At 56.0% G+C, this 22458-nt stretch overlaps 2 protein-coding genes across 2 annotated transcripts in view; one reads left to right on the top strand and one right to left on the bottom strand.

Annotated features, from left to right (window-relative positions):
* Positions 1-5319: 5319 nt before the first annotated feature.
* CRYBA1 (crystallin beta A1) lies at positions 5320-10110 on the bottom strand. Its single transcript, XM_054166665.1, is given in 8 exon segments — positions 5320-5629; positions 5774-5916; positions 6456-6597; positions 8159-8277; positions 8525-8644; positions 9233-9297; positions 10079-10091; positions 10093-10110. Coding segments are annotated over 8 exon segments (768 nt in total). The 3' UTR covers positions 5320-5481.
* A 4565-nt stretch (positions 10111-14675) lies between these two features.
* The window catches only part of MYO18A (myosin XVIIIA), a 37245-nt gene continuing 29462 nt past the window's right edge, over positions 14676-22458 (top strand). Inside the window, exons 1-2 of the mRNA XM_054166738.1 lie at positions 14676-14739; positions 19577-20670. Coding sequence (XP_054022713.1) covers positions 19657-20670 — 1014 coding nt within the window. The 5' untranslated portion in view covers positions 14676-14739; positions 19577-19656. The remainder of the gene's footprint in view (positions 14740-19576; positions 20671-22458) is intronic.

The following is a 22458-nucleotide window of genomic DNA, read 5'->3' on the forward strand; positions in this document are numbered from 1 at the left end:
CAGCTGAGAAACAGGACCCTGGGCTCGTGCAGAGGAGCAGCTCTTGGTCTGTGCTGCCAGACATGCTGCCTTCCAGAGATTACAGAGCTTTAGACATTTGCACAATCCACGTTACACCACAGGGTAAGGTTGGCTTCCTTGAATCCTGCTTGAGATCCTCCACAGTGGCAGCATCGCTCAGCAGCGTGGCACCGAAGCAGTGACATCTGGGGGGGGGTGGGTACAGGAAAGCTCCATGGTGTCCTTGTGTTGGAGTCACACTGCTGGGGGGTGTCAGGCTGCTCCCTGCCTTGGGACAGGGGCAAAAGTCACACCTCTGCTTTCACCAGGGGGTGCTGAGCTAGATTTATCTCGACTGTTAATCTGTTAATCCGAAAGCTTCATCTATTGTGTCCAGAGCTCTCAAGCCATTCTGTAAGATAGCAGTATCCCTTTTCTATAGCCTTATTCATGAGTAGAGTATCTCTTAATAAAAAAACAAACAAACAAAACAAGTCCATTTCTTTCTGTGGTATGAAACTTGTGTCCTGCAAACAGGGGGAAGGTTTAGCAAAAAAAACAAACTTAGAATTTTCTTAAAAAAAAAAATTAAAAAATGAAAAAAAATAATAAAAATATATAAAAATAATCTCACACCCCCCCAAGCCCTCTCTGCTTTCCATAAGGTCTTTCCTCAGGTGCTAAATAAGGGTTCCAAAAATGGATACTGCTTTAGGAGTTTCTGCTTTATTCTTAAAAGTACTTTGTTGGTTTGGGCTTTTTTTTTTTTTTTTGGTGGTGTTTTGTTGTTTTTTGTTTTTGTTTTTTTTTGCTTAGGTGTTGTACAAAAAAAAAAATATTTTAACAAGAATGTGGTTTGGTTTGGGTTTTTTTTTTTGCTTTTAATGTAAATAAGATGGTGTCTTTACATTTGTTTTCTTTTCTCTTGGTTGACATTGAGTAGTCTCCATTTTTTTTTTATTTTTTTTAATCCTTTTGAGAAGGACCCTCTTAGTGATGACCTCCCTTGAAGACATTTCATTTAAGTGTTGCTGCATTTAAGAACGTACCTACAACTGGTTTTGTTGTCTTGGATTAATGCTGCTGCTGCTATTAAGTAACCCTGAAAAAAATCAAGAATGTGTGATGCACTTTTTTTTTGGTTTGGTTTTGGTTTAGTTTGGGTTTTTTTTGTTTTACATGACCGTGTAGTTCCTCTGCAGATAGCTGAACCCTCCTGTAACACAGCCACTAACTGCAGGTAGTGTCAGATGGGGGGAGCTGGGTGTAGAAGAGGAGGGTACCTGACTTTGGTGCTGACCTACAGTAGGACTTTCTATGCAAACGCAAGCAAAGGAGAACTCTTAACTTGAGAGAACACTGTGCATTTATTTTTTATTGTTGGTTTGGGGAGGGGGGGTTGTTCTTGTTGGTTTGGGGGTTTGGCTTTTGTTCTTTTTTTCCCCCTCCTCCTTCCTTTTCTCAAGCTGCTATTGGAAGGGTAGTGCGAATCCCCGAGGTTTTCAGCTTCTCCTTCCTCCATGGCTGGTGGTGTGGGAAAGGTGCCAGAGTAACTTGTAAGGTAGAAAAATCTCAATCAAGTGTTGTCTCGTCTCTGGGTTTAGTGTTTTTGTTTTCTTTTTGAGTCTATGGAAGGAAATTGCTCATCTCTGCAAAAAAAGGCCTTTTCAGTGCTTTATCTCAATGTGAAATTAACCAGCAGTGTTACGGATTGCATGGCCTCCTCCCTGCCTGCACCCCAGCGCTGCAGAGTCACAGGCTCCTTCTCCAGCTGCCCTTGGCTGCCAGGGAGCGGCTGGTGCCCACAGTCAGATGTTTTCCAAGAAAAACTTGGGGCCAGGTCATCTCCCAGCCAAAACCAACAGGTGGGGAGTGAAGGCCCAGGGCTTGGGGAGTGGCAGAGGGAGGTCTGGATGCATCAAGGTGCTGCTGCAGGGCATGAGCAAGTCCAGAACCTCTTGTCTTCCTGGGTAACACTCAGAAGAGCGCAGGGGATGTGAACCATGAAGGAAGAGGTTCCTGGAGGGGGTAAAAGGCAATTTACTTGACTATTTATAGAAGATCCTTTAGGAAAATTAAGTATCTTGTTAAAGTGAGGGAAGAGTAAGGAAGGTCTGAAGTTGCATAGGAAAAAAAATGCTTGGGGATTACAGCTGCCTGGAAAATAGTCTGCAAATAGCATAGGTCAGAACTCTGCCTCTTGATTTCCTTTATTCGGTATCAATCTTTTTTTGGTCAGCATTTGTTCTCTTACACACCTGCATGTGTGTGTGTACATCTGACTAAATGTGCCTTGCATGTGTGCGTAGTCTTTCTGAAGTGTTTGTGCTGGGGTGCGAGCTGCTGGGACATGGCATGGGCCAGCTGGGCACCCGGCTGGCAGCACAATGGCCATGGCCCCTTGGCAGTCAAGGGTTTGGCGGTGTCCACGCGACCCACTGGATCAAAACAAGGCTTGGACTCAAGCCTGCATGGTGGCTGTCTTACAGTTCGGGGACGGTGTCCTGTGGGGTGGCACCTTTCCTTTCCTAACACAAGCTGTTGTCTGTGGCTTTGGAGGGGAGTTGATGGGGAAGGAGGAGGGCAGGGAGAGAAAGAGAAGCTGCTTTGCTGTTTTCCTGCAGACAAAATCAAGCATTGCTAGGCTTTGCCTGCAAAGCCAAAACAAAGGAAGTTCTGGAACCAGCTTTGCTCTGGAATTAGGGCTCTCTGCAGCACCAGGGTTCCTGTTACCCTGGGGATTTGTTCCTTTCCAGGTTGTGGTTCTTGTTACTGTGGGGTTTTTTGTCTTGTTCGGTTGGTTGGTTTCTGTTTTTGTAAAGGAGAAGTAAGCCTTGCTTAAAGTTAATAGAAATGCTTGTGTGCAGTCAGTGACTCCGAATACAAAGCTGTGCAATTCTTGTTCCTTCATCTCTCTCCCAACTCACTTGCCCCAAGGTGTGATTTCTGTCCCAAGTCTTTCTGTACTTCTGCCACTGTAAATGTGAAAGCTTGCTTGCATTATTTTTTAGAAATGCATTTTGCACACTCGGGTTTCGCTGAAGCTCCGTGAAAAGGTTAGTTTGAAGCAGATGAATAAAGCTATGCACATGTTTTGAAAGTTTAATTTGTGTTTCATTACCAGAAGTGACTTATCTGCCCTCTTTTTGCATTCCTGTGCTGTCATTGCCTGCATTATCTTCACCATCTCAGAGGGTATGATGTAAGGTGACAGTTCTTTGCTGACAGCTGTAGCAGAAAACTGGCGCTCCTTGATTTTTTTAGTAGCCTCTCTCCTTTGCTTTCTCTGTATCTCTCTGTATAGCTATATAAATATATATATTATTTTTTTATTTTAAAGAGCCTACTTTAGTAATTGAAATGGAGGGAGCAGGGTGTGCTGGCTTGTGTTTCAGATACACTTCATACTGTTGGATGAGCAAATGCCCTTTTGTTCTCTAGTTGGGAGTGTGGTGGTGGTACCTGCTGGCATCCTGCTGGGCGTGCGGGTGGCAGTGGGGATGGAGACAGCCTTGAGGAGGGGATAGAGAGCAGCCTGCTGCGCTGCAGCCTGGTGTTGTGGGCAAACTTGAGTCTTGTAATGACAAAATTAACCGAAGAGAAACCATACTGTTGTGTATTCCCACTGTGAGGCAGGAGGCACAGCCTCCCTTGCTGTGGTCCATGGCCCACTGGAGCGGAGGGTGGGCTCCCGCTGGTCTCTGGAGCAAGAGCTCTATTTCAGTTTTCTTTTCATGAGTTGGGTGCATTGGGTTGCAGGTCCCACCTTTGGAAACTTGTTGCTTAGCCCAGAGCCCTTGTGCAGGAGAGTTGGGATTTTGTGATGGGAGAAGGACCCTGAACAGCTTTTTCCTCATGTTCCCTTCACCATGGCAGAAATTTGTACTAACTTGACAGCTTTTTTCATACAGAACAGGGCTGCTTTTCTATCAACCATCACACGTGTACTTACACACCTTCGGTGGCTTGCAAGCCTTCGAAGGTCCTCAACTTGTTTACTGCAGGGGACGGATGCCCCTCTCTCCCCCTCCCCTGAATACTTCAGTGTTAAGGGCGGTGCAAAACGCAGCCGCACGCCTCGGCCGCGAGCTGGGGTGGGAGAGGTCCCTCCAGGCCGAGCTGCCGGAGCCGCCTGCCCTCCTGCCTCCCTCCCGTCGATCCGTTCTCGTTTCTTTCAATTTCCTGGTGTTTATTAAAATCGCCGCGGGGGGGGGGGGGGGGAAGGGTTTGTGCTCTGCCCGCGCTGGAGCTGAATTACCTCTGACCTGCCGAGAGGGGCAGCCCCTCTTTGTCGTCGATATCATAGTGTGCAACCACATGGATCAGTAAAGGTAGTCGTCGTTTCTCCTTCCTTCCCTCCCCTTCCCTGGTAATTCTGATGAGGTTCATGCACTCTGTGTGCCCAGCTGGAAAAGCCTAGGCATTTTCCTGGTCGTGAGAGGGTGGCTAGAAGAGTTTGTGTAATACCTGCTGTAGCTGTGTCTGGCGCAGCCCCTTGCGCCGGTATGGGTGACGTTACGGACTGTAAGGATAGGCAATGTCCATGAGCTGTAATGGCATGATGTATCTTTACCAATGATGTCATATTTCACACTAAATGTTTGAAATTTAAAAAAGGAAAAAAAAAAAAATTAAAAAAAAAAATAAAAAAAAAGGGAAAAAATATTTTAAAAACAGGAAAAAAAAAAAGTTTAAAAAAAAAAAGTTACCTGATTTTTTTTGTTTTGTTTTGTTTTATCCTGCACCAACAGGTCTTCAAAATTTATCCAAATTTTATTATTTTATCAGGAAAGATTAAAAAAAAATAAAAAATAAAAAATAAAGAAATAAATTTGTGTAGATCAAATATGTTAAGACAGACGATAAGTGATGTAAATTGTTGAATAAAAATTTTAAAGTTTGTGGGTGTCAGTGTGACTCTTCATTGTGTTCTCAGGCAGTGTCCCTTAGCCACAGGGATGCTGTGTGGGTGACAGCTCCACTCGCAGTCCCTCAGGCCCTGAAGCCTATGTGGTGCAGGTGGCTGCATCCATGTGGGTGTTCAGTGGGGCAGCCGACCAGGAGTGTGATGACAGGAGAAGGGGAGGGCAGGGAGCAAAGGAAGGCCCCTGGCTCCAGAGCTGCAGTCACCAAGGGTTTGGCTGCTATGTTTGGGGGTGTCTGTCGAGGGCTTGAACTTGCCTTGGTGTGAAGCCTAGTGCGCTTCAGTCCTGCCTAAAGGAGGTAGGGAAGAGTTCCCTGCTACTGGGATGGGGATGTGGGAGTTCAATCCCAAACACAACAGCAAACACCAAGCTGTTTTATCTTTTTCTTTCAGTCACATTTATTGGCAATTTGTGGGAGTTGGTACCGTTTGGGAATGTTGTTCCATAAGCAGTTGCAGTACAAGAAGGGGTGGTTATTTTGGGAGGGGAGTATTAGCACCAAAAGGGAGCCAGTGAGCTTTAGAAACCTTGCAGAGATGTGCTGGAAAGTGGGGAGCTACTGCTGGACACGCCTGATGGATTGGATCTGGGAGGTCTGGGCGTGTGAACCCCACTCTCTCCAGTGCTTGTAGTCTCCTCCATGGTGGTCAGACTCCAGGACGTACTGGTAGCCACGGTACCCAGGATACTGGTAGCAAACCCAGCTGGAAGAAAAGGAGTCGTCAGGCGGCAATAAGGAGGACAAGAGGTAAGTGAGGGGGTTCTGGGGTGCCCCTCCTCTAGCTGTGGTAACCCAGTGTAGGCAGCGGTTTGGCCCTGCTGCCTGTGGGCATTTCCCTGTCACTTACGCGCCACACTGGATCTTCATAGAGCCCACTTCGTTGTTGGCCCAGCCCATGGCCTGCAGCGAGGGGTAGTCATCGCTGATCTCCCACTGGCGGCCGATGAAGTTGTCTTTCTCAAAGACAGTGATCTTGGACTCCTTGTGATTCTGGGGGGGAAAAGAGCAGGGGTTGAGGGGGAGGCAGCATTCCCTCCCCAGTGTGTGTGGGGATGGCAGGGCAATGCCCCTCACTATGGCATTGCTCAGGTGTTTTTTCTGGTGAAGGAGGTGTTCAGACCCTGAGCTGATAATTTTTATTTGGGGGGAGGAAAGGAGGTGAGTTGGGGAGGGTAGTTTTCCCAAAACAGAGGTAGTGTGGAGTTCCTCAGCAAGGTGATGCTGGGCCAGGACAAGGTAGGGATTGGCCTGAGAGGTGTCATTGAAAGCCAAGCCACAGCTACTGTCAGGCTGGTTGTCCCTTTCTGGCTCTGTACAGCTAGCCTGGAAGGTCTCTTAAAAGCCTTAGAAACCAGGACAGAAAGAGGAATCCTGCTGGGCATGGAGGAGAAGAGCCCTGAGCAGCCTCTGCCACATGCAGAGCCCCTGGCATAGCTGTATTTGCCCTTCCTAACTTCATTCCCTTGGCCTGTGCTATTGCCTGAGGCATTTTAATGGGATCAGAGACACGAGCTCCGTGGGACACTCACAGCGGAGCAGACGGGGCGGAAGGACATCAGGCGCTCGATGTGGTAAGCGTTGCTGCCGCTCCAGGCATCCCAGCGCGGGTACTCTCCCCTCTCCAGGATGAACTGCTGCCCGCAGAAGCCAGTGTGCTCATAACCAACCCAGCTGCAAAAACAGAGCAAAGGTTGCCAGGGCTTCCTGCAGCAGCTCTGGGCCTCCTGCTTGGGGCTGGCACCGAGGCACAGATGTAGGTGTGAGGAAGAGATTAGGGGCTGGGCTCTGACCACAAGTCCAGGAGGAGAGGAAAAGGTGCTGGATGTGGGCAGAGAACCCGGGGAGTGCATAACCGTGTCTGGTGCCTGAGAGGCAGTCTGCATGGCACCAATATCCTCCAGTTGCACTGGGTAATGGGGTCCCTCCTCCAAGGGGTCCAGCTCATGAGGGTGGCTCACTTTCCCTGAACTTTACACAGACCAGCATCATGTTAGGATGCCCCAGGACACCCCTGGCTGCCCTTCTCTCCCAGAGGCCTCATTTCTTACTTGCTTCCCAATTACAACCTGGCACAGCTGGAAAAAAAAAAAAAAACAAAACAATTTCTAATGCCCAAGGCAGGCAGAACCTGTGTGGCTCTGGTTGGGGAGCTGTTGCCTTTCCCCTTTCTGGGTCCCCCTCTGCTGAAAACAAGCGATGGTGAGAGGGATGTTACTACCCTTGTCAGACACATCTTGCAAGCCTTGGTGATGCCCACATGATAGACTATCTGTCCCCCAGGTGAGGACCTCTCCTGAGCATATCCCTTTAAGAGGGTCTGGGGACAGGACAGCTGCAGCCAAGCTGGGAGGCAGAGACAGGGCTGAAGTCTGGAAGGTGGATGGCACAGGCTCTGTAGCCCACAGTCCCCCTACTTGTGGGGTGCTGGGTGGCACAGTGAGCTTGATGGTCTCTTTCTAATGGCCCAAAGTGAGCCCCGATCCCACCTCCCCCTGTGCAAGGTGACCAGCCTGATTGGGAACGCGTCAACTGGAGCAGTGAGCTGATTATGGCATGAGCAGGCATGCCACCATAATCCCATTAGCATTACAAATCCTAAATATAGCAGCACAAATCTATCTCGTCTGCCTCCCTGGCCCCAGCGCGATGCTTGCTGTGGGGACCGCTCCTCACACATAGCGTCTCGGAGCAGCTCAGGAGATGTCTTGCCTGTGCCAGGGAAGATTCCCCTGCACGGGCAGAAGCCTGTCTCTGCTCCCTACCCCCTACTACTGACTGGGCCAGGCCAGCACTGCGGAGCGGCACAGTGCAGGAAAGCATGAGGCAGGGCAGGGCTAGGCCCTGTGGCAAGAAAGGTGGTTTTCTAGGCACAGGGCTTCATTGGAATTACACAGGCAGGACGGGGACCGGGCTGAGCTCAAGAGACACTTGCTGAGCACTACTACTGCTCTTTGGGGCATTCCTGCCAGGCACCAGTAAGCTCCAAACTTGCTGGTCCCAGACTGTGCAAAGCAGTTTTGAATGATGCCAAAGGCGGTGTTTTTGTACTCTGGCCTTCTGTGTCAGTTCTGCCCAGGGCTGGCTGCTCTACGCTGAGAGGATGGGATCCCCCTTGCCTGGCTTCCCCAGGTGAGCAGAGCAAGGACAGCTGCCTGCACTCCATGCTTAGGCGCCCCTTGCCTTGGCAGCCCCCCTGGGAAGGCATCCCCGCTGCAGGCAGCTGCATACTTACGCGCCGCACTCCACCTTCAGGGAGCGGATGTTGTCGAAGCCGCACTCCATGATGTTTGGACAGGCCGAAGTGAACTCCATCCTCTTGCCCTGAAAGTTTTCTTGGTCATATACGGTGATCTGTAAGGGAGAGCAAGCTGCGGAGTTAGGAACCGCCCGTCAGTGTCCCCAGGCGATTCAGCGCCAATTCGAGACGGAGGGTCACGCTCCGTCCGGGGGAGAGCCGGCGGAGGCTGCACCGGGCACCCCTCCGGGCTGGGACACAGCCCTGCACGCCTCCGCGCGTCCCTGCACTGCTGGCCCCGCGGCGCCCTGCCTTGGTGTCGGGGGAGCCGCAGGCTGGGCCCCGCTCCGCTCTCCTGCTCACCCCTGCAGAGATCAGTTCCCGGGGCAGCGGTGCCGTCCGGAGAGAGGAGCGGAGCCGTTCTGGGACGGGCGGGTGGCAGGGCTGTGGCTGACGGTTCTCCCGGCCTCTGCTCCGAACGCTCTAGGGCAAAGAGGATTAACGGGGAAAGGGCGAGGGGGAACTCCCTGGGGGGCTGCGGCTGATGCTCTGCTTTCCCGCGACAGCTCCAGGCTTCGGCGGGTTCTGTCTTGCTCACGCACGTGCTTCTCTTCTCCCTTTCAGCTTCCTCTACCTGTCTCCCCGGAGCTGTTGCCAGACCCCTTAGGGCTGATTCCTACCTTGCTCTGCCGTGTCCAATGCCCCCTTTGCAGCCCTCATGCCTGCCCCTGCCCACTCTGCCAGCCTGCCCGCACCGACAGGAAGATGAATTAACAGTGTGTGTTTTTCAGGGACGGTTGTAACTGCCTGGCACGGGGCAATTGGTATGAGGAGGGCACAGCTGGGCCAGGGTGCTGCAAAGAAGCGTGTGAAAAACACCTGGGAGATGTTGGAGTAGGCGAGAGGCACATTCCTGTGGGCGGAGGACAAGGATGCCTTGTTTCCTGTGTTCCCCTCCTGCCTCACTGCCTGCTATGCAGCTTTCCCGTCCCCAGAGAACTGGCTTAGCCCCTCTTCCTAGCTCCCACCTGCACACAAGGAAATGCAAGATAGAGGGATGTAAGGACATACCTTCCATGGGCCCATTGGGACAGGCAGAGGGTTTGTCTGAGCCATCTTTGCTGCTGGAACAGTGTCTGGAGAAGGAAGGAAAAGCCATTTGTACTGCAGCGTGCCCTTGTGCATTACCTGGTGCCTGCTCATGGGGCTGGGGGATGGCTCTGTGTCCACTGCCCCCATTGCCTGTTCAATGGCAGCTGCCCTGCTGCTGGGGACAAGCCATACCAGTCACAGAAAGACACTCATGCTATCTGCAGGAGGGAGTGGAGGACACCATGGCGGGGGCTTCAAGAAGCATCCAAAGCAGGGTGCTCCCTTATCAATCTCCCAGTGCCCCTTCCCGCCTCCTGGCAATGACATAGAGCCTGCATGCCCACTGAGGTACAGTGTCTGGCTCCCCTTCCTCCTTCCCTGAGGCTAGGCCATTGCTAGGAAAATACCCCTGAGCAAGAGTGGGAACCTGTGGTGGTGGCACAAGCTGCCTGGAACCTGGCAGTGCTCAACAGACCTGACTGCTCCTCTCTCTCTTCCCCAGCATCCTTGCCATGCCTCCCTTGGGAGGCACTGAGACTCCCATAGATGGCCTCAGCTAATGGTGGGAGATGCCAACCAGTAGGCTGCACCGGGGGCTAGGGCCAGGTAGATGCCAGGAGTGGAGTGCGCCATAGCAGAGGGGCTCTTGGCCACCCTGGCTGCAAGCAGGGATGTGTAAGCCTGTCTTTTGCCATGGGGAAATGGCAACGATCCCTCTGGGTGTCTTTTGCCACCAGGCAGGAGGAAGGGTGTCTGCCTGGCTGGCAGCAGCAGGGGCAAGCAGGGGGCGAGGTGGGAGAGGTGCGAATCGGTCCCAGGACTCACCTAGCTCAGGCGGTTACTGCTGCTTCGCCCATGTAATGTTTGCCTACTTCAGCGGCTCAGCTTTTATAGGGTGCTGCTGGCCGGGAGCTGGTGCCAGCGTTTGCAGAGCTGTCAGCACAATGCTTGCTCTGGCATTGTCCTGCTGATCCCCGGAGATTTCAGCTGCTCATCCCCATGGTCTGAGCCACATTCTTAGGGAAAAAGAAAAAAAAAAAATTATAATAAAAAAAAAAAAAATCAGGGCGACTGTTTGCACAGATAATCTTGGGCACAAATGACTCAACAGTTTGACTGCTCTGGCATTTTCCAGGGGCAGTGCACTGCGCCATCACGGGGCGAGTGTGGGAGCTGGCCTGGCCCCAGCACTTGTTGGCACAGTAAGGATGGCGCAGCACCCTTCCAGTGAGCCCCTGCAGCTGGTGGGCTCACCTGGGTGTCTACCAGGCATCACTCTCACCCTGCTCCACTGGCCATGGCAGGTCCCTAACTCCATATCTGTGTGGATATCTACTATGGCCCCATGGTGGGCAAGGGGAGTGACAAGGCTGCTCCTCCCTGCCTAGCAGGAGCTGCTGTGGGGCCTCAGAAGGTGTACACCAAGCTCCATGCAGCACTGCCACTGTCCTGGCCCCATGCCTGGAGAGAGCTGCCATGAGCCTGGGAGGCCTCAGACCTGCAGTAACCATGGCAACAAGGCACCCCCCCCCACCCCCCACCCCCAGGCCTCGGGCTTTGCAGTAACCATGGCAACCAGGTCCCTCTCCCCCTTTCCCCACAGTATGGCTCCCTCATGGTGGGGCGTGGGCACTGGTGTGCCATGGTGGGCACAGGCCCTGGGGCCATGGGGGGTCATGAGGCGGCGTGGGCTGCTGCCTCAGCGCATGGCTGCCCACACAATGCGCCCACCGCGTCTGACTGACCCTTTTGTCTCTCTGCCGGGCAGCCATCACAAAACAAAGCGCCCCGTCAGCGCTGCCTGCGGCAAGGCCTGGCATCCGGCCCAGGGGACCCTGGCGGGGCCATGCTGCAGGGATGGCACCCTCCCAGACCAGCCCCAGGGGTTCTAGTGGGGTCCTTGCAGACCCAAGGCTCAGCTATGGTGAGGGGAAACCAGGACCTGGTCGGGAGGGTCTTTCCCCATTGCAGTTGCTGCTGCATACAGGGATGGGGAGAGGGTTGGCAAACCTGTAAGGATCACTGGGAAGTAGAGCTGTGGGGCTGTACCCTTGAGGCCTGACACCAGCTCCTCAGGCATGCTGGCTGACCATGCCACCACATCCTAGCAAAGGCAGGGTTAGGGAAAGGGAGGAACAGCATCACCTGCCCACTGCAGGGCTGCCAAAATGTGGGGCTGGTGGTGGGAACGCTTCTGCAATGCCCCCAGGCACCCTCGTTGTGCATCTGGCTATGTGCATCCCTGGCTGCAAGGGGGAGGCCATGCTGGAGCTTGTGCCCCCCCAGACCCTAGGCCATGCTCTGGCCCTGGCTTTGCCCACCCTGGCTGTGTAGAGGCTTTGCCAGGAGCCTGATGCCACTAGAGGGAGAGCTCACCCTAAGCAGGCCACCACAGCCAGCGCATGCGGCTGTACTGGACCTGTAGACATGTAGGACTGCAAGGCACTGCCTGCTCCAGTGCACCCCACACAGGCACCTCGCTCCCCTCACCAAGGGAAAATTCTGGCTCTGGCTACAAATAGTCCCAGGGTAAAGCCTGGGGCCAGCAATCACCCCAGGCCAGGAGCAGGGTTGGGGGAAAGTCCCCCTGCACACCCCATGCTGGACATTGCCAGGGACAGGTCACCCTTGGCAGAGACCCCAGGGTACAGCTCAGGGCTCTTCAGGCTTCCCAGATGCTCTCCCAGCTCATGCTGAGCACTATTTATGGAGCAGGTCCTCCTCCACGAGGACCTGGGGGTATGGCCTTGAGTGCCTGGGGAGCCATCACTGCGATAATGCTGGTGGGTCCGCGAGCTGTCCGGAACAACTGGTTTTTCTAGATCCCAGAGACTATAAAAAAACAGTGACCTATTTAGGAAACCCTGTGGTACTGCAAAACAGATGCCTCCCCTCCCAGCTCAGGGCCCTCCCTGCTCTGGCCAGGAGTCAGCACCTGCCAGGGGCAGTGAAAACACTGCTGGCACTGGACATCTGTCCTGCTTCTCCCTAGAGAGCTGTGGGGAACACAGAGACCTTCCTTGGGCATGGGGTTTGCTGGTGCCTGTGGCACCTTATACTGGGGTAGAATGGCTCAGGGCAGCCTGGTCCTGGTCGAGGGGCTGGTGAGGCCAGATGGGATTTTGTAAGCATGGTCTTCTGTCCTCCTTGCTGGGACACACGGGAGATATTTAGCTCTGGGGAGGCGGCAGGAAGTTGGCCCTGCTGGGTGGCTGCTGGTGGCAGGGCTGTGTGAGACATCAGGAAACTTGCACTGTTCTACAGCTCAGCAGTTCCAAGCAGCATCAGCCCTGCTGCTGCCTGCCTGCTGTGATAAGGAAGCAGAAGCTGCCACAGGCTGTAACTGGCTGTTCACCTGCCTGTACTGGGCAAGCAGGGCAGAGGTACAGTCACATCATGTTCCCTTGACACCAGAGCTGGAAAACCCTCCTGGCAGCAGAGTTGGGGCTCAGACTTCCCTCTGGCTCAACAGTCCCTATCCCTGCTCTCCAGATGGCTGCATCTCCCTGTGCTGGGTGCCACGTGCCTGAGACAAAGGAAACTGTGACAAAAGCAGGAGGCTGTGCTTGCTGCTGCCGTCCTCTGCCACGACAAGGCTGCGTCTCCTCCATCACGTCCCTGAGCCCAGTGCAGGGCCCTTTGCATGGCTGCCAGCTTGTTCTTGCCTTGCTTCTGCAGATGTGTGCTGCTCTGCTGCTGTGTTGAGGCTGTGTCCTGGGCCTGTACTGCGGGAAGAAAATCACACCTAGCCTTACCACCATGAGGGAGCAGAGCTTGTGACAACCAGGCAAGTGTGTCCAAAGATGGAGAGCAAACCTCCATGTGATTCACAGCACTCCTGGGTGTGATTCTCGCTGCTGCACAGATGTTCTGTGGCCTCTCCCCCAGGCATGGCAAGGATCAGGCTCAGCAAGGAAAGATGGTGAGGCTGTGGCCTCAGGGAAGACCTAAGTCCCTCTTGCCCCTTCACACTCATTGCAGAAGAGCCAGGACTATGCAGCTTATCCTGGCTCAACCTCTGGTGGATAGTGGCAGGGTTTTGGAGCCCCAGGGCAGAGCAGGAGCCATGGGAGGCATCAAGGATGGCGCTGGGGGCAGACCCCTGTCCCTGTAGATCCCTCTGTCCATCCTGAACTTTCCAGCAGAAAGGAGGCATTCTCTGAGAGGCTCTTTTGGAAAGAGTTCATGGTTGTCTGTCTCTGAGGTCTCTGAGTCCTGCTCCAACTTCCTTGGGATGCTGGGCTACCCATGTCCTGTGAAGGGCCCAGAGGTGCCCAGCTTCTTTCACATCTGATGGCAAGGGACGTTGTCCCAGCACAGAGACTGCAGGGCTTGTCCTGAAACCACCTGCCACCGGGGAGAAACACTGGGCCCAAAATGGCTCTGTAGGTGATTGTGCCACGTCCTGTGTTAGATTCCCCAGGCCTGGCCTGTGCAGCTACTTGCAGGGTCAGCTACCCTGCTCCAGCAGCTCTCCCTCTGCTGGATCAGTGGCTGCTCCTAATCGTGTCCTTCCAAAAAGGGGAACCGCAGGAGTGTGTGGGTGCACTGGTGCAGTGCACAGGGCTGTGTCTGCGCCAGTGTGAGTGCAGAGCATCCCAGTGGTTCCCAATGTGTCTGCATTGTGTTGCAGGGTGAGGACAACGGGGGTGCGTTTGTTGCAGGACTGTGCTAGAGGGACTGCACACGGGCATAGGTCGGGGAACTTTTTTCTGGGGACATCTTGCCGACCCTCTGTCCCCAACTATAGCTAGATGGTCTGTAGAGCTTACAAACCCTTGTATCAATAGTTGGAGGTTTGATGTGCTCCCTCCCCCCTCCTTTTTTCAATCTTTTAATCAGCCGGGACGGGGGTGAGACACTGTATGTGTCTGTGTGCATCAGCTGTGCGAGGTGGGTGTGCTCCGCTGTGTACGGCAGGGTGCGGGGGGGAGGGGGGGCGGACTCCTGTTTATGAACCGGGAGGGGTGTTGCCGGGTACCCCCGGCTGGGAGTACGCGGGCAGGCCACGGTGCTGTGCACAGCTGCGCACCGGGCCGCGTGTGCACCCGCAGTGTGTATATTTCGGGCGTGCTGCAGGAACACCCTGAGATCTTTGACTTAATGCAACCTGGTCTAGTGGGAGGCGTCCCTGCCCATGGCGGGGGGTCGGAGATGGATGATCTTTAAGGTCCTTTCCAACCCAGACCAGTTTGTGATTCTCTCAGTGTGTGCTGTGGCAGTGGGCGGGTGCCCAGTGCGCACCAACGCTGCTTCATGGCAGAGCTTGAACCTTCCCGGGTCCCGTACCGTTCCGTACCGTTCCCCCCCCGTGCCGTGCCGTGCCGTGCCGTGCGGAGCGGCGCGCGCAGAGCCGGCAGTGCCCGCCCCGGTGCGGAGCAGCCCCGCCCCGGCCCGCCCCGCCCCGCGCCGCCGCCGCCGCCGCCGCCGGGGCCCGGCACTGCCGCCACCTCCAGCACCGGGCCCCGCTCCGCCACCGCTGTTGGGTGAGTACCCACCGCCACCGGTACCGGTACCAGACCCGGCGTGGGGGCGCGCACCGCTTCGGCATCGCCCACCCGGGTGGGCCTGGCCGGGCTGTGCGGGTGCCCGAGCCCGTGCGGGTGCCCGTGAGGCGTTGCACAAGCCGGGTGGGGGGGGTTGTGGGTGTGCGCGTGTGTGTCCCCTCCCTGGTGCCGTTGTGGGGTGCGTGTATGCGCATAGCCCCGCTGCTGGCTTGCAGCGCCTGTGCTGGTGCATCCCCCGCTGACTTGCACTGCATGTGTACATGTGTGTGCCTGAGTGTGCCTCTGTGTGCGTGTGTGTGGCAACCCTATTGTGTCACCTTGTGCTTGCCCCCTGTTGCACTGCGGGGTGTGTTTCTGCGTGCCCCTTACCACCACCCCTCTTCTCCCCGCTGCACCGCAGCACCTGTGTGTTTACCACCCACTCCGTGGGGTGCTGGAGGTGTGTGTGCACCCTGCTGCGGATACTGATGGGGTCGGAGCTGGCCACACACCCTCTCTGGGGACACAACCAGCTTGTCCCTGCAGGGTGCTCCAGGTTGGGTGGCACCAGCCCTGGGTGCCCCGGTGCCTGCGGCAGGGCCAGCACTAGCTTCCAGCAAGAAAACAGTGGTCTGGGCCTTTTCCACATCACTGGGAAATCATAGCCAAAGCCATTAGCCATTAGCCCAGCTTGCCGTTAACTGCTTCTGGCACCTGGGTCCCGTTTTGGTGTAACACAAGGTGGGTGGGTGGCCTTGCAGCCAGCTGCTGGGCTGGGGGTGGCAGGGGCTTGCAGGGCTGCGGCCACCATGGCGCCTGTCAGCACATTAATTTGCCTGGGGAGGAATATATAGAGCGGCAGGCGAGGGCTGGGACACGCGTCCAGAAATAGTGTGGTTTCCAGCCAGCCTGTGAGATGCAAATCTTCTGGCCAGCAAGCGCCTGGACTAAACTTAGGGCAATTACAGAAAACCGTGGGCCCATGGTGGGTGTGCAGCAGATGGCATTGCTGTGCCCCAGGCTGGCCCTGGCACTGGGGGACTCCTACCAGGCAGCACCCACTGCCCTGTCACCCATTGGGAGCTGAGCATTCCCACAGCGCCTGTGTCAGTCCTGAACTTTGCCCACTGATGAGTCACGTCTCGGCCCTTCACCTTTGCCGTGGGCTGGGCTATGCAAGGGGTCAGGCTGCAAATTTGGGGCCAGAAATGGGTGGTGGGGTGGGCATATAACCGATGGTGACAGGGCTGTGACTCACCTGTCCTCCCCCCACCTGGTCATTAAATTGCCTCTTGCTTTTGCTCCCACTTGGCAGAGCCTGGCAGTGTCACCTCCCTGATAGCCACTGCTTTGTAAGGACTCTTGGGCTGGTTTATTGCCCATCTTTGGGGTGAGGCATGTGCCGGGGTGAGTGCCTGAACCACACACATGCACCCCATGCACCCTTCTGGCCTCTGTCACCAGCCCAGAGTGACACTTCAAAGCCAGGCTGTCTCCCCATCGCTGTTGGACACAGAGTTCCCATGGCAAGAGGCCCCAAAATCCCTCTTTGGAGGCAGCCTGGAGACACATCCCGGCTGTGACTTGGGTAAATAGGGGACTGTTTTCCTCCTGATGCATACTGGTGTTGTCTGTAAGGGTATGCAGTGCAGAGGGATTTGGAAACCCCCTAAACTTCCTTGTTCTGTGCAAAATTTGTGTCTGGCAAGGAGGTGAAGAGCCATTGCCCAGGTCAAACCCTTTTGCCCTGTGTGGGAGCTGGGCTGGTCACTGCCAGCAGCACCTGCTCCCTGGCACAGGCATTGTCCCTGCCTGTGGGGTGCCCAAGGAGGCGATGGCCACCAGCTCCTGTGCTGAAGGGGTAGGTGAGTGCAGCCCTGCTGCCGGCACCGTGGCGGGGAGAGAGCAGACGACCTGGAAACTTGCAGTGCAGGTCCCTGCGCAGGGAGCGTGTCGGACGAGATTGCGTCTGGGGAAGGGAAGGAGTGGCTCTGAGTTTCAGTGAACGCCTTCCTCGCTGTCTGAAACTCCTGAGTGCCCTGGCAGAGGCACGGTTGTGGTGAGGTGATGAGGCAGATACAACACTTCTGCTTGAGAGGCTCAGGGAGAGTTTTTGCGTTTGGACACCTTGAGCTAGGTCCTCTATTCTGCCACCTGACCTTTCCAAGGTGACCTCCACTGTCACCTGCTAGCCCAGGTGTCTCAGCAGTGTCCTTGTGTGCAATCTCCAGATACAGCTGGTGCCCACAGGTGCCTCTCCCTCCCATGTTGTGGCCCATACATGCCACTACTCTGAACACGCCTGTCGAGGGGTAATCCCAGAGCGAGCCCGGGCTGAGTCAGGGAAGGCACGTTGGGTCTGATTCAGGAGCAGGGAGACGCTCAGCAGCCGCCTCCTGCTCACTGCGTCAGGCTGCACCCATCCGGCATCCCTGGTGCGTACTGTGGTGCTGGCGGGAGCCTCCTTGGGGAAAAGGGAGCAAACCACAACGGGTGGGCTGGTGATGCCAGTGCAAGGAGGGTACTGAGCTCTTTGCCCCAGCCCAGGAAGCTCCCATCCCCACTCCTGCCAGCGGTGGCCTTGTGTGGGGCACATGTGGCTGAGCAGCCAGCCTCCGGCTCTGCCTGATTAGCGATGCAGATGGTAACGCTTGTTTCCCCTTTTTGTTGAGCGTACAAAGGCTGGGAGGCAGGGGGAGAAACGACTGAGGACAAAGAGTGCGCCAGCCGGCTGCCTCCCTGCGCCTCAGCTCTAACCAGCACCTGCCCAGCGAATGGCTTTGCTTCCGAGTGTCCCTCTCCACAGACCCAGGAAGGAGTCCCAGCAACCCCCTCCCGGCCATGGGCTGAACACAGCATGCTTCTGGGAGTGCAGTCCTTTCTGCATCCCCCAAGTAATGCTGCTTCAGGGATGCAAGCAAGCTGGGGTACCAGTAGAAAGGGGACAAGAATAGGTACAAGTGGTTCCTTCCCTGCTATTGTCTGTACTGTGGCCCTGGCACCATCATGGAGGAGCCAGTGGAGAGCAACCACTGTGACAGCATGGGCAGGGGGACCTTTGCCAGCAGCACCTGCTGCAGGTCATGGGAAGGAGCTGTGCTGTCCCCAGGCTCAGGTCAGCAGTCAGCCCACAGCTGGTATTTCTGAGAGATGAGAAATGAGCTGGCTTATTTTCATGTTTTGGGGTCCTGTTCAGCCCATGTACTGCAGGGGGGGGCAGAACAGGTCAAGCCCTGGGGCAAAGTGGTGTGGACAGAGCCATAGCAGTCCATCTGTAAATGCAGCTGGCTAGCCACACTGCATGCTTGATCTTGGCCCTCTGACTGCTTCCCCTCCCTGCCTTGACTCTATCACACACCTGGCACTAGCACCATGCTGTTGCTTGTTGAGCTCTGTCCTTGCCTGCTCTGTGGCCAGGCCTCTCCTGGACGCTTGTGCTCCTGCCACAGTCCCAAGGGGCAGCAGAGTTTGAGCAGTCCCTTGCTGTCTCCTGAGCCCTTGTGGCTTTGCCAAGGGGAGCTGGGTTCTCCATGTCCCACTGGATGCATTCAGGGACAGTAAGGACCATGTGACCTTGCAGAGAGATGGTCCAGGCAGGGGTAGTGATGCAGTACTGATGCTACACTGGAGCCAAGGTGCAGCTTGGTGTGACATAACATGGCATCTATGCGCTCTAGGGTGCACACAGACCCTTCACTGCCAGCATGGGTAGCGTTGCCTGACTCCACACGTACCCCAAACCTTGTCCTTGCACCAACTGGAGAGCTCTAAAGCAGATGCTTCGAACGTGGGGAGTTTTCCTGTTGTCCTTTGTGTTGAGGTTAAGTTCCTGTGCAGCTTCCTGCCCTGTTATATATAGCTGTCGACCCGGCCCGTGTGGTGCTGCCAGCCAGCAACTCCAGCTTGGAGTTGTTTATCTGCATCCTAAGCATTTGGTGGAAGTTGAGGGGGGTGATGGGCACTGATTTCCTTGGGGAGGAGATGGATTCCATGGTGTGAGGCGAGGCTGTGGGTGCCCCCAGGCATTGAGAGCACAGAGGATTTTCCAGGGAAGGGGGCCAGGGTTTCTGCCAGGCTGTGGTTTTGCCACCGGCTGGGTGCCCTGCACGGGATGCCCAAATGAAAGAGTGACTGTTCCTGGAGGCTGCCGGTGGCACTGTGGGCTCCTGCCTCTCCCCGGCTAAAATTAGACACTTATCAGTGTTCGGGAGGGATGTGATTTTACAGGTTCCTGTTTATTAGAGCTGCCTTCACTTAGGGCTGTGTTTCCTGCTCCCTCCCCAGTGGGGACACTGCCCGCAGCTGTCCCTGGCGGCTTTGCGGTGGCTGGGGCTGGGGCGGGCGGCAGAGAGGCCTCTGTTTCTCCAACAAGGAGCTTTTGAGCCGGTGGGCGAGATGCCGGCGGTGCTGCAGCCGGCAGAGATGGATGGTTTTGCCCTGTGAGCGTTCGTGGGGATGGGAACTGCAGGAAATGCAACCAGGAAACCTTCCTGCCCTGCCCACCTATGCTGCTCCAAAATGACTCCTGCGTTGTAGGAGATGATGGGGGCACTGGCTGGCATGGCAATTTACAGGGCTGGCAGGCTTCTGGGCTTCTTCTGGGGCATCCCCAAGGATGTGGGGCCACTCTTTTTGCACCCCTGGGGCCTGTTGCCCAGCCAGGGCAAGGACACAATGACTGGGGCAGTCTCAGAACTCTGTTGTGCTGCTGTCTCTGGGATTCTCAGACATGGCCTGGGGCTGAGGATGTGGGACAGCTGAGGTGACCAGTGGCGTGGAGTGGGGTGTTGGATGTGGCACTGTCTGATGACACCATCACCTGTTTCTCCTTCTGCAGGCAGGCGGTTGTGCTGTGACCAGCACCCTGACCCAGCACCCTGCCACAGCGGGGGAGTGTACCCCGAGCACTCCCGCACCATGTTCAACTTGATGAAGAAGGACAAAGAGAAGGATGGGGCCCGAAAGGAGAAGAAGGAAAAGAAGGAGAAGAAGGAGCGGATGTCAGCAGCTGAGCTCAAGAGCCTGGAGGAGATGAGCATGCGCCGGGGCTTCTTCAACCTGAACCGTGCCTCCAAGCGGGACTCCAAGACCCGCCTGGAGATCTCCAACCCCATACCCATCAAGGTGGCCAGTGGATCTGACCTGCATCTCACGGACATTGACTCCGACAGCAACCGGGGCAGCATCATCCTGGACTCAGGCCACCTGAGCACAGCCAGCTCCAGTGACGATCTCAAGGTGGATGATGCCAACTTCAAGGGCTCGGTGCTGCAGCGGGCAGCCAAGTTTGGCTCGTTGGCCAAGCAGAACTCACAGATGATTGTCAAACGCTTCTCCTTCTCGCAGAAGAGCCGGGATGAGAGCACCTCAGAGACATCCACACCCTCTGAGCACTCAGCGGCCCCCTCCCCACAGGTGGAGGTGCGCACACTAGAGACTCAGCTCGCCAAGCAAGGGGTCCCCCCAGGACACCCTTGTAACCTTCCCACTACTTCCCTGCGTGCCAGGGTGCTGGAGCTCGTTGACAAGAGGTTCCCTGCTGAGCTGCGGCTGCCTGCCTTGGTGCCCCCACAGCCCCCCACCCCGCGGCAGCTGGAGCTGCAGAGGCGCAACACCGGTGATTTTGGCTTCTCCCTGCGCCGCACCACTATGCTGGACCGGGCCCCCGACGGGCAGGTGTACCGGCGCATCGTGCACTTTGCCGAACCCGGAGCAGGCACCAAAGACCTGGCACTGGGCTTGGTGCCGGGTGACCGGCTGGTGGAGATCAACGGGCGAAACGTGGAGAACAAATCCCGCGATGAGATCGTGGAGATGATCCGGCAGTCAGGGGAGACGGTGCAGCTGAAGGTGCAGCCCATCCTGGAGCTGAGCGAGCTGAGCCGCTGCTGGCTGCGGGGCGGCCAGGGCACCCGCCACGCTGCCTGGGATGTGAGTAACTCGGTCTATGTCGTGGGGCTGCTGCCCTGAGATTCTGTCAGCTGCCAGCGTCCTCCCAGTGGGTGTTGGAGTTGGCAGGGAACCGATGGGTGCTGGGGCTGCTCTGGCCAGGAGTGATGCACGGGGAGGAGCAGGAACCTGAGCCTTGGATGCAGGGGTGATGCCTGAGATGGCAGAACAGCTTCAAGGGTGGGTTTCCAAGGGATTGCAGTCTGGCAGGAGTAGATTTTGCCCTACCAAATGTTCATTGTGCTGCTGGGTTTGGTATTCCTCCTGCCAGAGGGGCTCTGGGAGAGCCCGGCTCTGTTACCTGTGGAAACTGTCCCTCACTGGTCACCAGGGCAGCATGGTCTGGCAGAGGAAGGAGCTTTGCTCCTGGCCGCTGGGAATTCCCTAACACTGCTTTGCAGGAGCAGCTCCGACTGCTGTACTGCCTGCCGTGTTGCCCACATCAGCCTCCCCATGTTGTGATCTCTCCCTGGGGATCAGGAAGGGCAGTGCAGCGTGCTGGGGGACAGGAACTGCCGATGGTGTGTGCAGCTCTGGGCGTGTGACTGATGCTGTATAAATAGAAACTTAATGGCTGGGTGACCCACATCCCTCGCACGAGCTGCCCAGCTCTGCTGACCCTGCTGCAGGCTAACCAGCACCCTGGTCAACTGGCATCCCCATGGAAGCCCCCCAGAATACTGACAGCTGGCAGGGCTGGACTCCCTCCGTGGTGCCACTGGGGTGCAGCAGTGCGGCATTGGTTTAGCTTATACCTGCGCTTGTTTAGTGTATTTTTAAGCCTTCGTTAGGGAGAGGAGTGGTGCCTGTGCCTGCAGAGCAGGTCACCTGCACCAGGGAGAGCCATGCTGAGCATGGAAGGGCCCTGTCCCCATGGGATGGTGGCCAGGGTGGAGCAATGGTGGCTGTGGTCAGGCTGTGGTTGTGGCCATGGGGCTCCCTGTGTTCCCTGAGCAGGTGCTGGTGCTGCAGGGTGGAGTCTACACCAACCTCCAGTGATGGCTTCCAGCATCTCATCCCTGGACCCTGGGCAATGCTGGCTGTGCTGCTGGGATAACCCCTGGCTGGATAACCCCATGGGGCTGGGGAGCATGGCTGCTGCCCTGGATACAGGAGCAGGCGTGTGTGTTTGATGCCAGTGCTCAGGGCTGGTGAGGTGCTTTTGCCAACCAAGAGCACAGTGCTGTGGCTGGGAAGGGAGAAGAGAGATGCCAGTGCCCTTGAGGCTGCAGGGGAGAGGCTGCAGCATACCTCTTTGTTCTGGGCCCTAGTGTGGTTAGATGGCATCAATTGGAGGAAACAGGTTGGAAATGTATCATTGACCATGGTCATGGCATCTCTGGGTGCCACCAGAGCACAGACACCTCCTGGCACAGGATGTCATCTCCTCCTGTGTGGTGCAGGGGTGTACCAGGAGGATGCATCAAGGCTCTGCCAGTGCTGGGCCACAGAGGCTGTGGTGCAGGTTATGGTCCAGGGTCCCTCACCCTACGGGGCAGTGCAAGGTGCTGGCACACAGGGAGGCCCAGCTCTCCCCCAGGCCCCACTAAGCTCCCTGGAATGTTTCTGGTCCTAATTTAAATAAAAATGATCCTTTTTGAAACAGGAAATTATAGACATATTTTGGGCTGCTGCTCTGAAAGCCCCTCCCCATCTGGAGTGGGGGCAGTGCCAGGCTCCCTGCGTACTGAGTGGCGTTTAACCACCTTGGCAAGGGCCATGCCAAGTCACCCCCATCCCCACAGACCTACAGCACAGCAGACCCGCCGT

This window comes from Dryobates pubescens, chromosome 13, assembly GCF_014839835.1.
Source record: "Dryobates pubescens isolate bDryPub1 chromosome 13, bDryPub1.pri, whole genome shotgun sequence".
NCBI classification, from domain to species: domain Eukaryota; kingdom Metazoa; phylum Chordata; class Aves; order Piciformes; family Picidae; genus Dryobates; species Dryobates pubescens.